Consider the following 15,517-nt stretch of genomic DNA (forward strand, 5'->3'; position numbering starts at 1 on the left):
TAAATAAGTTCCTTTGTCTATTAAACCTGCCAGCTACCAATCTGGAGGGGCCTGCGTCTTTCTTGGTCTCTCTCTGCCCTCAGTGTAGGGAGGCAGGGCAATAGGGTGGTTCGGATTGGACCAGAAGGCCCCCCCCCCCCAGGTGCAAACTCTCCCTTTGTGTGTGTGTGTGTGTGTGTGTGTGTGTGTATGTGTGTGTGTAGCTGGGGGTGGGGGGCAGAGTTGCAAGCTTAGATTAGGTAAAGCCAGGGAAGGCCTTGCTGAGGTGACATTTGAGTGGAAATGGAAGGATATGAAGGAGAGAGCCACAGAGATCTGGAGGAAGGTTATTGGAGCAGAGGGAAGAGTGGCCCACCTGAGGCGGGGCCCCACCTGGTGAGCTGAGGGACAGGTAGGCTCAGGAGGGAGAGTGTGCGCTGGAGACAAAGGTGGCAAAGTGATGCGCTGCACAGGTGCGGGGTGGCCACTGGGAGTCCTTGATACTTTATTGGGCTTTATATTATATTTATATTATTTCTAAATATTGTGGAGAGCGCTGTCATATGAAACACCAGTGGAGGTGATTTCTTGGCTCTTTCATCCACATGGAGGGAAACATGAAAGAGAGAGAGAAAGGGAAGGAAGGGAGGGAGGGAGGGAGGCCAGCAGGGAAGGAAGGGAGGGAAGGAGGAAAGGAAGGGAAGCTGAACAATACAACGCCAAACTGAGAATTCACTAGGGCAGAAAGAATCAAAGTTTCAGAGGTGAGGTACTTGGTTTGCTGCTTCCCACTCTGCAGCTGCATAAAAGTGAACAACAAACGCACACAATGCTGTTGACTCTTAATAAAGAAATGAAAAATTGGTTCTCACCCACTCCAATTAGACAATCCTTTCTTGCTCACTTTTAATTTCACAAATCAATTAGAATCTAATTATCACTCTGCAAACTTATAGTGTTAATACATCTTACCTTCAATGGAGTTAAAGTCCAATTAGCGTGCTTTTCATACACATGAATCTTATGAGCCAGCAATTCAGATATATAGACATACCTTCAAAGAAAAAAGAGCTACATCAAAGCACTTGAAGTAATACGACTCAGAAGGTTATGGTGAAGTTGTAAGAACTCTTCCTAGGAAAGAACTTTGCTTAGAGACTGGAAAATGGAGCCCTTCTTAAAGCACGCCCAATTCCAAAAACAACAACAACAACAACAACAACAAAAATCTCGAGTTTACAGTACACAAAGGAGTTTTAATTTTTGAAAAGTTATTTCTAAAGATAGGAACCTAGATGTCCTTGATTAGAAGGGAAGAAACTTAGCCCTAGTACTAGCTCTTAAATCTGGAAGCAAAATATATTACACTACTTCTCTTAGTTTGCCAGATTGTGCATCTCAGGGGATAGTGAGTTCTCTGGGGCAGGCTGTGGGAAAGCCCTTTGACAACCAAGCCTCTGTTGTAAGTGAGGGAAAGTATGAGAAGACAAGATGCTTGGCCTGGATATAAGAGAAGTCTTCCTCCCCTCTCACCCTGAGTCTGGTCCTGACCTTGGGCATTTAGTATTTTGCAGGCAGCGCAATGCCCCACTTTATCATAAAGAAATGTATGTGGTCAGTGCGTTCCAGGACAAAAAGAAAAATAACTACTAATTATCTGCTACTTGGAAGACCAGGAGATGCTATAAATAATTGAAAGCTGCCCTCTAAATATGTTATTAACTTTCTGAAATCTGTGATGATAGAAGATGAGTAAGGGTCTATATGATGGATACATGGCTTTTGTATATAGACAATGTTACCCCAAGTGTGATCCCCAGACCAGTGTGGCTCTGTGAATTGTTTCAGGGCCATCATCAAGTAATAATGTAAATCAACTACATCATAAAGCACACTGCCTAGTTAGGCTGACTTTTCTCCAATAGTAACACTTTCTTGATGAAGAAAGCAGTGTCTTGATTTACATTTTGGTGCAAGCTCTTTATCTTGTCACAAACCAGGACTACTGAGATATGTAACTACATGCTGTTTATCTTATTATGCACTCAAAAATCTTCCCTCCAAGCAAAGCTATTTAGTAATACTAAATGTTTATCACAGTTCCCCTTCTTGATATAGGGCAAGATTTCAAAAATTTTCAAAGAATTTGAATTTCAAAGAATTCCTCCCAAAAAATTTCAAAGAATATGCCTATACAAAATAGAAAATTTTGATTTGATACATTTTATCCCCTGAAAAATGAAGATATTTTAACATTCTTCCTAATTTCCTCTTACCAGGATAACATGTTAGAACGCATCATGTTATTTAGAAGATGAGTATGTTCTAAAGATATCTAACAAGAATCTGGGGAAATGCATGACATTTTAAAGAGGTCACATACTTGCCGTCAGGTGAAATGTTGATTCCATTAGCAAAATCAAATCCATCTGCCATCACTTGAACTTCAGTTGGACTATAGTAAACAACATATGACCACGCTAAACCCAAATAGAGCTCCCAGGATTTCAAGTAGACATCAGTAAAATAGTGATCATTTGTGGCGTAAAAGTGCTCAGGTCCCACAGCAACAATATCATTTACACTGCAAATTCAAACACATATATGTGATATATACAGGTGAAGGTATTGTATGTCACAGGATTTTGCATTGATTAGCATTCATTAATAGCTGTCCCTAAAATGAAGATGCGGGATGAAGCTTTTACTGTCGCTGTTATGGTAGAGTATTAAAATGACATCAATCCCACATGTATAATCCTCAAAGACAAAGTTACTCTAAAAAACCCTAAAAGGTTCTTATAGCAGTGTAACGTAAAAATCCTATTAACTGTATCTGAAAAATAGTGCTGTGGGGTGTGCGTGTGTGTGTGTGTGTGTGGATATACTAAATTCAGTAGACATTAAATTAAGCCAGAAATCATTATCAGGGCAAAATTTATTCATGTTCATATAGCACTCACTCTCATATAGAACAGTCTGGAACATTATCAGACAGTGGGAGGGAAAAACACTGGCAATCTTGAGACTTGTATTTCAGTTAAAGCTCTGCCACTATTAGCTGTGCAATTTACATGTCAGGGCCTCAGTTTCCTTATCTGTAAAAGGAGGATAGGATGGACTGCTCTTTCGGTCTTAAAAGATCACTTCTGGCCTTAAAGTTTCATGATTCTTAACTGAGGAAAATGTCCATGAACAAGAATGCTCAGGAACAGGATGGTGTTTTGGCATATTTTCTTTCTGATTTTGATTCTCTCTCCGTTACTGAAAATCTAAGATATATGAGTCTATTTTTCTGCTTTAATAGGTACAACAGTGAACACATAAGTGAGTCATTCTGTGCTGATGGAGGTGACAGAAGTTCCCCAGGGCCATTATCTGCGAGAGAATTATCTCCGCTCCGTTGCAGAGGGCGGCATGGCCAGCACATCAGCTCTGATGCAGCTCTGGGCTCCTGGGCCGGTTAGATAAGCATACAGAGTCTCAGTTTTCTCATCTGTAAAGAGAGGTTAACCAATTTTCCCAAAGTCATACAGCTCATTAGTATAAGACTAAGGGTTATAATCTTAATTCAGGGAGTCTCAGTGGAAATCACAGTAAGACAATGCCTGCTGTGTGCTTTGTAGAAAGCCTGCCACTTGCTGAACCTTCCATCAATGGTGGCCACGATCATGACACGAGAAAAAAGGCCTAGGAATTTAGGGTTAGTGTGTACAGGCTCCAGGCATGAACCACTTCTCTCTCTCTCTCTCTCTCTTTTACGAGTAAATTTCCAAAATGAGTATACTTTCCAAATCATTTGCATGTGTTCATAAAAAAGAGCAGAGGAATGTTTCATAAGTCTTATAGACCCCATTTGTTTTTTGTTTGTTTGTTTGTTTTAAAGATTTTATTTATTTATTCATGAGAGACACAGAGAGAAAGAGAGGCAGAGACACAGGCAGAGGGAGAAGCAGGCTCCATGCAAGAGCCTGACGTGGGACTCAATCCCGTGACTCCAGGATCACGCCCTGAGCTGAAGGCAGATGCTCAACCACTGAGCCACCCAGGGATCCCGTAGACCCCATTTGAGTGCTGACGTAGTTTGCTATTGTCTGTGGTGCCACAGCATGTCACTGACATCTATACCTCAGTTTCCCCTCTGTTCTTTTGTGAGGTTAAAGTAAATAAAATGAAAGAAGAACACAAAGACCTTGGCACTATGCCTGGCATACAGGAGATGATCGATCATGACCACTGTGTTATCGTTAATGATATACTTCAATTGTGATAGGTTAGTAATAGGAATATTAATGCTATAAACAACAATATCAACAACCATTAAATACAAAGCAGAACATCTACATGGCTAGTCCTTTGTTGGGAGAGCAGAATTCTAGTTAATTGTGGCATGATGGCTTTTTTCAGTTTGGTTCTATATTGCCAAAGACAAACATTTTTGCAAATTTCTCAGAAAAAAAATACTCTGACGCTGGGAATCTGGACAAGTATGAAACTTCCAAGACTAATTGTGAAACAAATAAAATAAGCTTTCACTATTTCATAGTGGCTTAGAGCAGCGGCTTCAGCCTCAAGCTACCAGGGTTAAAAATCCCAGCTATATCATTTTATTGATGGCATCATCTGGGACAAGTTAAATACTCCAGGCTTCAGAGTTTGTGTTTTTTTAAATCCAAAATGACATAATAATAACACCTAATTAAGAAGATATTTGTAAAAAGATAATAAAGTAATCAGTTTAAATTGTTTATTGTAGCACCTAACTTACAGTTAAAACTCATTGTTACTATCACAATTATTACAAGTACGATTATTATTAGCTCAGCTTCTCCATTCTATATACTTTTCCCTAATTCAGACTTTGGTATGTGGCCCATGTGCCAGACATTCAGTATCCTCATTCTCTTTCCAAAATACATTTGTTGAGTGAATGTATAAAAAAACTGTTCCACCAAAAGCTGTTCTCTGAATTTTCACTCATCCTAGGGATGCAGAAGACTTGGGTCATACAGTTCCTATTTAACTACTAATTAGTTGATTGACCTTCATCCAGTAACTCAGTTTTTCTCCAATTTCAGTTGTTCCATCTTCAAAACCGCCAGGTAAGAAAAGAGAGGAGGTGGTCCAGTGAACAGTGAGTGCATACTATGTGCCAGGCACTCTGCTAGGTCCTTGCATGTAAATAACACATGGCTTAAAAGAAATCTAGATTTACAAATACCGAGGTAGTCCAATGCTGTTAATTCAAATAAAGATTGGGATTCTAGAAAATCTTAATGATTAGGAGATAAAGATTGTTTGGGAAGACCGTGTCAGAATCTTGTTCCAAATCCATCACTAGCCTCACAAACCATATCCTAAGGTAAGTGAGGAAGTTGATTTTGTGTTGGGTTTATGGGGATCAGGGATCCCTGGGTGTTTTCCTTTTCTTTGTGTTATGTTGTCAAGAAGCCTAGGATTAGAGCTGAGTGTTAACCACAAACCTGCAACTACATAAATCACGTGAGGCCAGAGTAAGGGCAGTTTGGGGAGTTCTTAGAGGCACCAGGTCTCAGAAACATCTAAGATTCTATTTTTTCAATACAAAAGTAAATAAATGAATAAAGAAGCAAGCTCATGATGTAGAATTTGTCTGGGAAACTGGTTTGGGTTTGAAATACAAAGTGTGGTTTGGGAGAAGAACAGAGTTATGTCCTAATGACAGCTCAAATGGACATTCTGAGGTCGGGAGCCATAAGTCAGCACCCAGGCAACCTGGGAAATGACAGAGGAAGAGAATGGGTTTTCTCTCAGGCATTTGAGTCCTCAAAAGTATCTGCAGAAGAACATCTGGAGGAGTTTGTGATGATTTGAAAGGAGAGCTGACCAGGCATTATCCCCATTCCCACTCTGGCTAAATGGAGAAACTAAAGGTGGATTAACCATCCACAGGTGTTAAAGGAAAATACAAATATATAGCTCAGTACTTAGGCAGAAGTTTGTGTCTGATGGTTTTCAAATGCAAAAGTGATTTTTCTTCTTCTTGAAACTTAAACACCTCAACTGTGGACTTAAAATCTGGATGGTTCACCACCAGCAGGTACACAGTATTATCTGCGAAGAGATTAAAAACAAAAATCGAAACATTAACTGAGCTCTCAGCTGTCAGCCCTGTCTCCAAAAAGCAATTTCAACCCACCTCCAACTAGTACTTAGGGTGTCAGGCAGATGGAATATTTTCATCTTCTTGTAGAAAGAAGCACTTGTGATTGCTCCAAAGAAAAAGAAATGGCTCAAGGAAGAACCAGTGACACTCTCTAAACACCTCCAAACTCCACAGGGGGGAAAATCCTCAACTAAAGAATGAGCAACGCTTGACACTAAAACTCAAAAGAGCTTGTTAAGCTTTCTATTGCAAATGGTCTCAGCAAGATGCAGAGTTGAGATAAAAGAGAAAAAAGATGTGGAGAACACGGACATGAGAAGGTGTGGTCAGGTATAATTCACACAGTGTAAAATGATAAATTCCATAAAAAGAACACCTGAGAGATGCTATCAGAGGGAAGCAGCTTCCATGAGTCAGTACAGCTTTAAGGCATAAAAGAGACCAATCTAAGTGGTTAAGAAGGTGTGATTAGAGTTGGCAAGTGAAGTTAGATTATTACAGTCTTTGCTTTAAGAAGCAGAAATCTTTGGAAACTTTGATATGGCCAAATTGGTGTTTAAAGAAAAACAATGCAAAGTGTAGTAGGTTGAACTGAAGATATTTAAACAGAGAAGCAACCAGGAGGCTTCTGGTAGTTAGGCCACTGAACAAACAAGTGTTTATTTTAATTAGTATTAAGTGCTACAAAGGGAAAATAACATGAGATAAAGGAATGAGGAGTAATAAGCTGTTTTCTTCATGACGGGGAAGGTCTGATGAAGTGATGTTAAAGCAGAAACCTAAATGATAGAGGAGACCAAGCCACGTGAGTATCTGGAGAAAGAGCATTCCCAGGTGAGGGAGGAGAGTATACCAAGGGCCTGAGGCGGAGCTTTCTTGGTACCTCTCTTAATAGTGAGGTTGTGGATGGAGTAGAGTGAATGAAAGAAAGAGTAGGAAGCCTGCAGCCATAAAGGTAGAAAGGAAGGCCAGTCTTGTTAGGGCTTAGGGTGAGGATCCAGGGCTTACTCACTGGGCCTTGGAGCAGCAGTAAACCAGGTGTGTGGGGAGAAGGGACTGGGCCAGAGGGATTGCGCGACAAGTGGCAGGAAAGTATATAGGAACATTTGACCAGAAGTATCAAAAGCCCTTGATGATGGCTGAGGAATGAAAAATCAAACATAAGTGAGCACTGAAACCCAGATCCATGTTTTGTACAGCAGATTCTACCTCTAGGTCTTTATCCTAAGGAAATATTCACAGAAGATATATATACAAGAATGTTTATTTTGGCATTGTTTGCAATGAGCATAAAGGCAGAAACAGACTGAATATCCATCAACAGAAGAACTACATTACTGCACTCCCATGCATCTGAATCCTAAACAGCCATTGCAAAGGAGCTCTAAATGCACTGTCATAGAAAGGAGTCCATAATGTAATGTTAAATGCGAAAGCACTTTACAGAAGGGCTTGCATAATATTACTCCCTCTTATTTTTAAAATGTACACATACCCCACTGTTTTAAAATAAAATATAATGTTGGTAAATGGGTGTGGAGATTACTGAAAGGGAACTATATAAGTATATATAAAAGAAGAGATGTCATGGGGGTAGAAAGGTAAGGAAGGAAAGATAAAAGGATGGAAAATCAGTTTTCAACATGTTGAGTTTAAAGCAGCTAGAGGAGAGGAACTCAAATAGAATAATCTAGTAAGCTTGAAGGAATGGAACTGAAGAGCTGATTTAAAAAAAGAATACCCCATTAATAAAATACTCCCAGAAAGTAGGCACAGCTAAAGGGTATGACTTGGTTGAACTTTCTGAAATAGAGCAAATAAGGAGGAGGCAAAAGATCAGGCTTTTGGGGAATGTCCAGAAAATTTGAAACGAGTGACAAAACAGTGAACAGGAAGAGAAGCCTGCAGTTGGATCTGAACTATGATAAATTAGTATATTGGAATATCAGGGAGGAGCAATTTACTTGAAGGAGAAAATGGTCAACAGCATAAATGAGGAGGAGGAGAGAAGGAGGGAAGAAAGGAAAGAAGGGGGGAGGGAGGGCGGGTGGGAGGGCAGGTGAGCTGCGAGAGAGAAGGTTTGTTAATAAGGGCATTGCTGATGACTTTCAAGGCAGCAGTTTTAGTCACCCACAATGGGGCAAGTCTGGAAGAAAGACGGAAGGAGCGACTGTCTGCTGAGAAGATGGAGGCCATGACTATAGATGCAGTTCTCAACCCCAACTTTACATTCTATCAGCTGGAGAACTTCTAACAAGTCCTGCCACCCAGAGCTTCCTCAGACTGATTGAATCAGAATATTTGGGCCTGGGATCTGGTCATTAGGTTTTTTAAAACTCCCCGCTATTAAAAACCACTAAACAAACTTGGTGAAGTTGCAGGATACAAAATCAATACACGAAATCTGTTACATTTCTATACACTAATAGTGAACTATCAGAAGGAGAAATAAAATAATCCCATTTACAAATGCATCAAAAAGAATAAAATACTTAGGAATAAATTTAAACAAGGAAGTGAAAGACCTATATATTGAAAACTATACGACATTAGTGAAAGAAATTGAAGAAAATACAAACAGATGGAAAGATATTGAATGCTTATGAAATGGAAGAATGTTGTTAAAATGTCTGTACAGCAATCTATAGATTCAGTGCAATCCCTATCCAAATTCCAATGGCATTTCTCACAGAAATAAAACACATAACCTGGAAATTTGTATGAAACCCTACACACACACAAAAACCCAAACCAAGTCAATCTTGAACTCCTTGCTTTCTAACTATATTACAAAGCTATAGAAATTCAAACAGTGTGATACTGGCATAAAAACAGACACATAGATCAGTGGAACAGAATAGAAAGCCCAGAAATAAACTCATAAAATGACACATATATAATTAATTACATGTGTGTATAATTAAATTAACCTATGACATAGAAGCCAAGAATATAGAATATACCATAGGGAAAATCCAGTCTCTTCAATAAATCATGTTGGGAAAACTGTACAGCCACATATAAAAGAATGAAACTCAAACACTATTTTATATCATACACAGAGGTTAACTCAAAGTAGATTAAAGACTTGAATAGAGGACCTGAAACCATAAAACTACTAGAAGAAAACATAGGCAGTAAGTTCTTTGACATAGATCTTGCTGATGATCCCTTTAAATCTGACACCAAAAGCAAAAGCAACAAAAGCAAAATCAAAGTGAACTACATCAAACTAAAGAGCTTCTGCACAGCAAAGGAAACCATCAACAAAATGAAAAGGCAACCTCCCGAATGGAAACAAATATTTGCAAATTATAGATCTGATTAAGGAGCTAATATCCAAAATATAAAAAGAACTCATATAGAAAAACAATCCAAAAAAATATGATTTTAGAATAGGCAGAAGAAGGGCACCTGGGTGGCTCGTTGATTAAGTGTCCTTCTCTTGATTTTGGCTCAGGTCATGACCCCAGGGTCCTGGGATTGAGCCCCGTGTTGGGCTCTGTGCTCAGGGAGGAGTCTGCCTAAGGATTTTTCTCTCTCTTCCTTTGCCTCTCCCCTGACTCATGATGTCTCTCTCTCTCTCTCTCTCTCTCTCTCTCTCCCCCCCACCTCAAATAAATAAATAAATAAATAAATAAATAAATAAATAAATCTTAAAAAGTAAAATAAAATAAGCAGAAGATCTGAAAAGATGTTTTCCCAAAGAAGACATACAGATAGCCAAAAGGTACAAGAAAAGATGCTCACCATCATTAATCATCAGGGCAATGCAAATCAAAACCACAACATGATACCAGCTCACACCTGTTAGAATGGCTATTATTAAAAACACAAGAAATAACAAGTGTTGGCAAGGATGTGGAGAACAAGGAACCCTCATGCTCTGTTGTTGGGAATGCAAACTGGTGCATGAAAAACACTGAAAAACACTATAGCGTTTCCTTGAAAAATTAAAAATAGAACTACCATACAATCCAAGAATTCCATTTTGGGTACTGATCCAAAGAAAACTAAAACACTAGCTTGAAAAGATATATGCTCCCCCATGTTCACTGCAGTCTTATTTACAGTCATCAAGACATGGAAACAACCTAAGTGTCTATGAATGGATGAATAAATACACACAAACAGAAACACACAGAGGAATATGTTCAGCCATAAAAAAGAACAAAATCCTGCCATTTGTGACAAAATGGATGGGCCTCATGGGCACTATGCTAAGTGATATAAATCACAGAAAAACTAAAGCATGCGATCTCTTTTTATATGTAGAATTAAATCCTAAAAGGAAAATACAAAATTCATAGATTGGTGGTTGCCAGAGGCAGGGAGTGGAGGGCTGGAGAAACAAGGGTCACAAGGTAAAAAGAAAAAAAAATGCAGTTGATGTCAAATCCCACAGGGGTTGCTGTGTGCAGCTGGGGTTGAGAATTCATGTAGAGACCAAGGAAATGGCTACAAGTACAAAGGAAGAAATGGGAGGAAGGCATAATGGATGCGGGCAATATGTTGATAGTTTTGAGATGTGGGGAAGTAGTTTGCAGACAAAACAGAGGAACTAGTGGACAGAAAGACACTGAAGCTGACAGGGCTGAGAGAAAACTGGCCACAGCAACTTTCTGTCAGTGGATATAGGCATTGGCAGATGCCTTCAGTTAGAAAAATCTCTCCCTATAAATTCCCAGATCCATAAAATTGTTCAAAATGGAAAACCCATAATGATCAGGGCTAAAAATTATTGCTGCAGTAATTATAGGGATAATGTGAATGTTGGTATTTTTAAAAATAAGTGCTTTACAAATCTTAAGTATTTTAGCATACTCAAGCATCAGAGTGGTTATGTTTCATTAACACAAGGGATACGTTTAACAGAATAGTAACATTAATCATGATTAAACTTTAGTTGAATGAGAGAAAATAATTCACTTTTAAACATTTTTTAAAATTTGGTTTTGTTTTTATTTTTTTTAAAGATTTATTTATTTATTCATTTATTCATTCATTCATTCATTCATGAGAGACACACAGAAAGAGGCAGAGACATAGGCAGAGGGAGAAGCAGGCTCCCTACAGGGAGCTCGATGTGGGACTTGATCCCAGGACCCAGGAATTACTACCTGAACCAAAGGGAGATGCTCAATCACTGAGCTACCCAGGTGCCTTTGATTTTGTTTTTTGTTTTTTAAAGATTTTATTTATTTATTCATGAGAGACAGAGAGAGAGAGAGAGAGAGAGAGAGAGGCAGAGACACAGGCAGAGGGAGAAGTAGGCTCCACGGAGGGAGCCTGATGCGGGACTCGATCCCCGGTCCCCAGTATCATGCCCTGGGGGGAAGGCAGGCACCAAACCGCGGAGCCATCCAGGGATCCTCTAGTTTTGTTTTTAATAAACATTAAATATCATTACCTTCATCTGTGAATGTGCTAATCCCATGAGGGTTAAATGAGGACTCATCGAATTTACTTCCAATGATCTTCAGTTCTAACACTGTTTGAGCTTCTTCATTCAGGTCCACTAGAAGCATTTTGCCAGGTTTATCAGGTTCAAAGCTCTTTATTCCAGGATATCTTAATCCCTTATAAAACATGAAGGGGAAAAACAGGCATATTACACATACTTCAAAAGCTGATTAAGGGGGCAGCTCCAGAGGCGCAGTGGTTTAGCGCCGCCTGCAGCCCGGGGTGTGATCCTGGAGATCCAGGTTCAAGTCCCACGTCGGGTTCCCTGCATGGAGCCTGCTTCTCCCTCTGCCTGTGTCTCTGCCTCTTAAGAATAAATAGAATCTTAAAAAAAAAAAAAAAAGCTGGGGATCCCTGGGTGGCGCAGCGGTTTGGCGCCTGCCTTTGGCCCAGGGCGCGATCCTGGAGACCCGGGATCGAATCCCACGTCGGGCTCCCGGTGCATGGAGCCTGCTTCTCCCTCTGCCTATGTCTCTGCTTCTCTCTCTCTCTCTCTCTCTCTCTCTGTGACTATCATAAATAAATAAAAATTTAAAAAAAAAGCTGATTAAGGTGGTAGATGGCATATGGATTCATACTGTCTGCTTCAGGTCATAGGGCCACATGGGAAGCCTCTTGGTTGGCTGGTGCAATAGGCCCATGGGGGTTCCAGAAGCCACATGCTCCACCAGGCCACCTACACAACACACAGGCACGGACCATTCTATCACCAGTAGCAGAGCCATATGTGCCCCATACCACAGTTTCTAAGTCATGAGAAAGATAAAAAATGGAAAAGTAGACCAAATGGGTGATTGCTAATGGGCTTCAATCATATAAGCAGGAAATATGGAGAGAACATTGGTTATGCTTTTTATGAGATTGACACACTGTCTACTGGGCTAACGAGGCACCTTGGTTACAGTTTTTCTTTCTTTTTTTTAAGATTTTGTTTATTTATTCATGAGAGACACACACACAGAGAGAGAAGGCAGAGACACAGGCAGAGGGAGAAGCAGGCTCCATGCAGGGAGCCTGATGCAGGACTTGATCCCAGGACTCCAGGATCACTCCCTGAGCTGGAAGGCAGGCGCTTAACTGCTGAGCCACCCAGGCGTCCCATGGTTATGGTTTTTATTATGTCTCCTGGCAAGTTCCTTGCAACCATCTTAATGACAGAATTTTAGGGGAAGTCTAGTGAACCCAGCAACAACTTCTTTCTTAGCCTTCAATTAGAACAATACAGCTGTTTTTGTTTTAGATGTTGGGGTCCCTTATAAGATTTTGCTTGGAATATGTTATTCTCTTGCTTAAAAAGGCGGGGGGGGGGCGGTTTACAAGTCACTGCTATAGAAGATGATTAGTCCTCCATCTTCATAAGAGAAAACTGACTAAATAAATAACAGGCAGCAAAGGGTGTTGACTTCTTTTATTTTGATCTATGTCACTACCACAGTGATTTGTATGCCGAAGTTCAACAAACGCGGTGGCTTCACTCTTCAAAGTGTGGAAATTGTGAAATGGTATAACAACGATTTTATATGAAAGAGCTTATTTTGAAAAGTGTGAAAAAAAAGAAAAGTGTGAAAAAAATGTAAAATCTAAATGACATGTGAGGGGATATATATATATATATATAAACATAAGCCCAGTTTAGTAAATATTTGACTATACCACCTAAGTGCTTCAAGGGATAGACCATTGATGGAAAGCCATTCTTGAACTCATTGGACTCACAAATTGCTACAATGGAAGATAAAGTAGTATTAGAGTTCGGTGTACCCACAGGAATACAAATATGCATAGAGGGCATACGACCATAATTTTAACACTGGTGTAAATGCATGTATTGTTTGTTTGTTGAACCATACAACTGCCTGTTTTATTTGAAGGTGGGCATTGGTAAACAGCAGGCTTAAACAAAAGACTTAAGCTGCTGGTTCCAGAAAATGGTGTAGACTACCATAAAAAAAAGGAAACAACTTACAGAGCTAATGAAAGCTAGTCCATTAGGAAGTATCTCCAGGTCTTCAGAGCCAGTTTCTGCCAGGAAAGAGAATAGTCAATACAGATTGTTGTAGGTGATTGCAGGGTACTAGCGATCCTTTATCACTCTTCCTCTTATTTGATAGATTCAGAATAATTAACTCTTTCATTTACTTATTCAAGTTGACGGATAGGATTATATAAAAATCAGAAGACATTGACATAATTAAGTGTAATTAACATTTACACTTAATATATATTTTTTAAATTAATGGACTAGAACTTTTTCCAGAGAGTCTGGAATCTCTTAAAGTTCAGAAATTCACAAAATTTATAAAAGTATGATAATTTGAAAATAGCTTGCTGTTTTGCTAACAACAGCGTAAACTACCAGTATATGTTAATATTAAATTCCAAACCCAATAAATTCTTTGAGAACCATATTGGAAATATAAGCAGATTCCAAATGCTTCTGTTAAAATGGAGACACATTTCATATGCAAAATATGGATCTACTATTAATTATAAACATCAGTAAAGTATCACCAAGTTAATTATATCTTAAGTACATGTAAATTTTAAAAGTCTCAATCAACCTAGAGACAAATGAGATTTTTGATTGGTACTCTCAGTGGAGTTGTTTTTCAAATATCCAGTGATATCTAATATCAATAACATTTATTTTCTAAAGTATGATTGCACTGTGAGGTATCTGGCCAACCTTATTGTTGCTGACTGAATAAGTCACATGGTCTAGCCTTTCCAACCTTAGTCAACCGCAATAAGTAATTCTAAACAAAGCAAAACAAAACATAACAAAAGCATGGATCTCAAACAAGTTGTCCTCAAATAACAAAAGTGGTTGGCTGAAACCAGATGGGGACTTGAGTCCTGTGACACTCCCTGTTGGTTGCTTACCAGCTGCTATTCCCTTAGCCTTTTATCTTTGCTGACAGGGCCTGCCTTCCACAATGGAAGCCCAATAATTACTTTCCCAGCTTCCTTTGCAGCTAGGGCACCAGCCTGTTGTCTATCTCTGACTAATGAGATCTGAAGGGAAATCTGCTGGGAACTTCTGGGAAAAATATTCCTCTCCGACATTAAAAGAGAGATGTGTGTTAGGGTAAACCTTGTGGTAACTGCTAAGGTTGTGAGGGCTTTTTAAAATTTTTCCCTTTACTCACTGCTTTTTCTCCTTCCTCTGCCTCTCCCCTGGAATCTCCTCAGGTCCTATTACCATAAAATTAAACATTGTTTCCACTATTGTTCTTGCTAACGACCAAACAAAAACAAACTATGAAAAACTTAATACTTTGGCCATATGTTGGTGAAGTCAAAAGTCAAGTATGTTGGTATTTATAATTAACTACTGACTTAATCATTCTCTCCCGGTTCTGTTTTTAAACAAAATTAAGCAGGTTATTAACCAAATAAATAGCAAGATAATACAGCAAGTTTCAATGTCCACAATTTTAGCACCAGTGGAAATGCATATATTTTTTGTTGGTTGAGCCATATAACTGTCTACTTTATTTGAAGGTGGACATTCAAATAATGCCCTTACTTCGTCCTGTCACATACTTACCTATTCCTTTAACTAAATTACAGTTAGGAAGTTCTACTGGGGTTACTTCTCGGAAAGCATTGAGTCGTGTTCTGGGGAAGAAAAAAAGGAATAGAACTATTCAGAAATTTATAATTAAAAAAAAAAAGAAAGAAATTTATAATTAAGTTGCAAAAGAAGCTGCCAATAAAGTTCTCCTCTACTGGCCTTTGCCTGGATTTCAACCCCAGCGTTAGTGGTCCCTAAAGTGTGAGCAATTCTACAGGACAAGGCCAGAGCAAGAACCATGGTGCCCCTGGGTACACTCAGGGTTTATTTAGCAGAGGTGGATGGATCCACAAAGGAAATACATAGTGTCCTCTCCAGAGCTCTGTGCACTTTGGCAGGAGGAATAGGAACTA

The 15,517-nt window shown here is 39.2% G+C and overlaps 1 protein-coding gene across 1 annotated transcript in view; it reads right to left on the reverse strand.

Annotated features, from left to right (window-relative positions):
* The window catches only part of PON1 (paraoxonase 1), a 35,682-nt gene that overhangs the window by 12,015 nt on the left and 8,150 nt on the right, over positions 1-15,517 (reverse strand). Inside the window, exons 2-7 of the mRNA XM_041727953.1 lie at positions 15,138-15,208; positions 13,554-13,609; positions 11,535-11,703; positions 5,946-6,072; positions 2,363-2,563; positions 952-1,033 (exon numbers count right to left, since the gene is read on the reverse strand). Of these exons, the coding sequence (XP_041583887.1) occupies positions 952-1,033; positions 2,363-2,563; positions 5,946-6,072; positions 11,535-11,703; positions 13,554-13,609; positions 15,138-15,208 (706 nt within the window). The remainder of the gene's footprint in view (positions 1-951; positions 1,034-2,362; positions 2,564-5,945; positions 6,073-11,534; positions 11,704-13,553; positions 13,610-15,137; positions 15,209-15,517) is intronic.

This window comes from Vulpes lagopus, chromosome 13 (genome assembly GCF_018345385.1).
Source record: "Vulpes lagopus strain Blue_001 chromosome 13, ASM1834538v1, whole genome shotgun sequence".
Classification (NCBI taxonomy): Eukaryota; Metazoa; Chordata; class Mammalia; order Carnivora; family Canidae; genus Vulpes; species Vulpes lagopus.